The sequence below is a fragment of the Arachis ipaensis genome, chromosome B04 (genome assembly GCF_000816755.2).
Source record: "Arachis ipaensis cultivar K30076 chromosome B04, Araip1.1, whole genome shotgun sequence".
Lineage (NCBI taxonomy): Eukaryota > Viridiplantae > Streptophyta > Magnoliopsida > Fabales > Fabaceae > Arachis > Arachis ipaensis.
Window position 1 is genome coordinate 118,407,491 of NC_029788.2, and position 4,738 is coordinate 118,412,228.

Below are 4,738 nucleotides of genomic sequence, written 5' to 3' on the forward strand. Positions count from 1 at the left end.
AAAAGACCGAAAGAATATAAATATAATAGAATAATAATAATTACTTTTATTAATAAAAAAGAAATGCAGTAAATAATAATGATATCTTGTATTTAAATAGTCAATTTCTCCATGTTTAATAAATTGTTGATAGTTACTTATTTGACTGTAGACTAAAATTAAATCGTAGTAAATGGTGGATTAAGAGTCAGGTCAAAGCACAAGTAAATAACAATAAAAAGAGGAGGGAAGGCGGAGAAGAAGAAGAAGTCAATAAAGGAAGAGGCAAGCGAAGCGAAATTTCAAGTCGCAGGGAAGGAGCTTGATTCGAAGGAGGAGGAGTTGTTGGCGTAAGCAGAGGAGAAGAGAGGAATCCGTACAAGTTCAAGAAATCGATTGAGAATTTGAGATTGTTGTTGTTATCCATGAAGAGCTCTCTGAACAAGTTGCGCGGGTTGGCGCTTCACAACCACAAGGAACGCCGCCCCGCCGCCAGAGCTGTTCTTCCGCTTCCCAACGTTGACGAGCTTGCTCAGGCTGCTCAGGTATGCTTTTTCCTTTGTTTTTTTCTCCTTTTTGTTTCTAATTTCATTTCTCAGATCGGAGAAGATAACAACACAACACAAGAGAAATACAACAGCAATAAAATAGGATTAGGGTTTGTTTTGGAGGATTGTATTTGAATTTTGTATTTGCAGGACTTGGAGGACATGAAGGACTGCTACGATACCTTACTTTCCGCAGCTGCAGCAACTGCCAGCAGTGCTTTTGGTATTCTATGTTCATTTCTTGTTTGTGTTAATGCTCAAGATTGAAATATAGGTCATATGGTTTCTTATGCTTATGTAGCCTGTTAATTTTATAGACTTAAATTTGGAAATGGATCCTCTCAACTTTTTCTTTTCTCTCAATTTTCTTGTGAAGTGCGATCTCTCACCATTCAATGTCCTTCTCTCACATGTTTTCTCTGGGTCTCACTTAAAGAATATATAGTAAGAGGTCACAGTTTACAAGAAAATTGCAAGGATCCATTCACGGCTTAATTTTTTGAAACATACCTTGTGAAAGCATAAGTCTTAATTAAGAGACCATTTTGAGCATTAACCCCCTTGTTATTGCTCTGGTTCCGTGCTGTTTGTGATATCTTCTACTCACTTGTTAATGTTCTGCTCTGCTGATTCACAGAATTCGCGGAGTCATTGCGTGATATGGGCTCTTGCCTTCTCGAGAAAACTGCCTTGACTGATCATGAAGATGACACTGGTACTCATTTGTTCTGCCCTTTATCCCACTTCATATGTATCAAATCAAGCAAGCTGTCATATAACTTACATGCTGCCTTATTATTCATGCAGGAAAAGTCCTCCTTATGCTTGGCAAAATGCAGTTTAAACTCCAGAAGCTCATTGATAACTATGTAACTCCTTGTCTCATTCCACTCCCTTAGGGCTCCGTTTGGTGTCTGAGGAAACGTTTTTATTTTCATTTTCAATGTTTTCTGCTTTTACTTTTTCAGTAATCCTTCGCTCTTCAATTTCAGCGTTCTCATGTATTCCAGACAATTACCACCCCCTCAGAGTCTCTTCTGAATGAACTTCGAATTGTGGAGGTTTGTTGCATATAGTTCCACCTGCATTTTCTATTCTTGTCTCCTCTGTTCTATCTTGTCCAGTTGTCCTTCACTGTCTTCATTGTGCTGCCATATCAATGTGTTTTTAAGTGTGCATAGGCATTCTTCTCAAGATTTATTTTGGTCTTATAAACAATGGCAACGAACGGTTCATAATCATACATGAAGGGCTTGCAACTAGGTGTTTGATTAGATTAGTAATGAGGCATCAGATAGGGAGCCATCCCATGAGCTTCTTTTATATCAATATATGAAACTAGAACCTTGAGTATTGGAAAGAATGGCTGTAAACCGGCATCATTTTATACACAGATGAAATGAATGGTGGATCTTAATCACAAAATGCAATTACTTTTAAGACATCTACACAAGTTCTTTCTTCTTCTGAATCTATGTAGAGCACAATCAGGATATATGGTACCAGAAAAAAGAAAGCAGGACCTAGTTGCAATTTAGTTGTTCTTCTTTGTTTCTTAATTTGTAGGTTCATTTTATGGGGGGTATGGAGACATGAACAATTAGGATACAGACATAGAAGATTGACAAACTTAGGATGCTTCATACATATTATATGCTTTCAAGTTGTGTAAATGTCAATGCTGGTTAAAATTACAAATTTACAACTTTTTATTATTGGTATAGCAGGTTTATTTTAATTCACAACTTTAGGAGCTGTGGCTAATAATCTATTTTTAGAACATTTTTCTGTTCTATTCTTCATGAAGGATATTTATTTATTTTGATTTGATATATTTTTTGGATGTTCTCAATGTTGGAACAGGAAATGAAGCGACAATGTGAGGAGAAAAGGTATGTAATGTATTGAATCCTGATTTGTCTTTGATTGTGATACATGGCTATGACTTATTGTTTAGTTGTATGATTTTGCAGAGATGTTTATGAGTATATGGTAACCAAATATAAGGAAAGAGGTAGGTCTAAAGGTGGGAAAGGGGAAACTTTTACATTGCAGCAGTTGCAGAATGCTCGTGATGAATATGACCAGGAGGCTACACTATTTGTTTTCCGATTGAAATCACTAAAGCAAGGACAGTCCCGCAGTCTTTTAACACAGGCAGCACGTCACCATGCCGCTCAGGTTTTTCTGATTCCCGCTATTTGTTCTTAGAGTACGCATTTCCAACTTTATAATTCTGATGATTATCATTACTTCCTGATATGCCTCAACAGTTGTGTTTCTTCGAGAAAGCAGTCAAGTCCCTCGAGACAGTAGAACCACATGTAAAATCAGTAACTGAACGGCAGCACATTGATTACCAATTCAGTGGTCTTGAAGAGGAGAATGGGTATGAAGAAGATGGAAATTATGATGACGACAGTGAAAATGATGAGAATGATGATGGAGAGTTGAGTTTTGACTATGGACAAAATGAACAAGAACAAGATGTTTCTACATCACAAAACTCAATGGAGGTAACAACCTTATATGACACGGAGTTTCGTAATGTTTCTCCAAATTCTGTTTTTCCATGTTAGTCAAACTTAGAAATGGATGTCTATTGAAGATTGAGAAGCTACTTCCACAATCAGACATAGAAACGAAAGTTGTCTTAAGCAATGAAAGTTCACATCCTTATTTGCTAGATTGATGGATTGAGTAAGAACCTGTTGATGAAACTTCCCTTGGTCAATGCACTAAATTATGAAAGTGCTATGGAAATATTCTTATGATGAATTTTTTATTATGAATATGTTGGAATTTTTGTTTCTAATTTTAAGTCTATAAGGAATAAGCTTAAATTAGTTCAAAATTGCTATAATAAACATTGTACTCACTTGTGTATGTATCCTTCCAGTTGGACCAGGTGGAGCCTACATTTTCCAAAGGTTTAACAGCTGATGCCACTAAGGTTAGAAGTTAAACTTAAAAGAGATTATCGATATTCATGAGTTGATAGAAGAAACTTCCTTAGGCACAATAACTCAATAAGCCTGTTGATAAATTTAGATATATAATTCTTTAGTTTCCTTTCTAATGAAGAATTAAGATGCATAAAGAAAAGTTAATGTATACATATTGATTCTCTGTTGTTCTATTTGCAGGAAGACTTTGATAGGCTTCAAAGGAATTTGTTTACCTTCAGGGTTACGACAGGGAGCCAATCTGCCCCACTTTTTGCTGATAGCAAACCTGATCCCAGCGAAAAATTAAGACAGATGCGCCCATCTTTATCACGGAAGTTTAGTTCGTATGTGCTACCCACACCAGTTGAGACAAAGAGTTCAACCTCTTCAGGGCCCATTAACCAAGCACCTTCTAAAATGCTGACAAATTTAAATGAGCCTACAAAGAAAATGTGGCATTCCTCCCCTCTTGAACAAAAGAAAAATGAAAAAGTTCTTGTAGATGAGGTTCCTGGTCCTACAGGAAAAAATGCTGTCTCTGTACTCAAGGAGAGTAACAGCAATACTACCTCCACCAGATTGCTGCCTCCTTCGGTAGATGGAATTTTATCCTCTAAAAAAGATGGTTATGTTTCTGCTTACTCCAAAAAGATTAAGAGACATGCCTTTTCTGGTCCGTTGACAAGTAATCCTTGGCCTACCAAACCTATATCAGTAGAAACTGTTAAATTGTTATCTGGACCTCTTTTGCCAACCCCAATGCCAAAGCCTCCCTCATCCTCTCCTAAAGTCTCTCCTAGTGCTTCTCCTAGACTTATGTCTTCACCCAAAATCAGTGAGCTTCATGAACTTCCTAGGCCTCCAACTAGTTCCCCATCCAATTCAAGGCTTTTAGATTTGGTGGCTCATTCAGGGCCGTTGTTTTCCAGAGGTCAAAATCAAATGGTTCCTCCGAGTAATTTGGTTGCATCACATGCAGCATCTCCATTGCCAATGCCACCTCAGGCCATGCCTCGTAGTTTCTCCATACCTTCTAGTGGTGCTCGAGGTGCAGCATTACAGGGGTCAAGGGCACTGCAGACGTCTCACAGATCATCTATATCAAGGGATATCGCTTCTCCTCCTCTGACACCAGTAACATTATCTAATAATTGGCAGTAAGATGGATAAGACTTTGCTCTATGCGTTTCGACCGGAGGTAATTTCTAAATCTGATTTCTTTTTGTTTGCTCTATTTCTTATTTCTATTTTCTGTGTATATGA

At 37.4% G+C, this 4,738-nt stretch overlaps 1 protein-coding gene across 2 annotated transcripts in view; it reads left to right on the forward strand.

Moving 5' to 3' along the window:
* The window catches only part of LOC107634994 (uncharacterized protein At2g33490), a 5,289-nt gene continuing 728 nt past the window's right edge, over positions 178 to 4,738 (forward strand). The window contains exons 1-10 of one of the 2 annotated variants that reach the window (XM_021121751.1): positions 178 to 524; positions 678 to 750; positions 1,165 to 1,242; positions 1,335 to 1,396; positions 1,520 to 1,588; positions 2,391 to 2,419; positions 2,501 to 2,708; positions 2,801 to 3,043; positions 3,427 to 3,480; positions 3,674 to 4,665. In XM_021121751.1, the coding sequence (XP_020977410.1) occupies positions 405 to 524; positions 678 to 750; positions 1,165 to 1,242; positions 1,335 to 1,396; positions 1,520 to 1,588; positions 2,391 to 2,419; positions 2,501 to 2,708; positions 2,801 to 3,043; positions 3,427 to 3,480; positions 3,674 to 4,636 (1,899 nt within the window). In that variant the 5' untranslated portion in view covers positions 178 to 404 and the 3' untranslated portion in view covers positions 4,637 to 4,665. Of the gene's footprint in view, positions 525 to 677; positions 751 to 1,164; positions 1,243 to 1,334; positions 1,397 to 1,519; positions 1,589 to 2,390; positions 2,420 to 2,500; positions 2,709 to 2,800; positions 3,044 to 3,426; positions 3,481 to 3,673; positions 4,674 to 4,738 lie in introns of those variants that run through there. The other variant, XM_016338344.2, reaches the window with a different exon arrangement.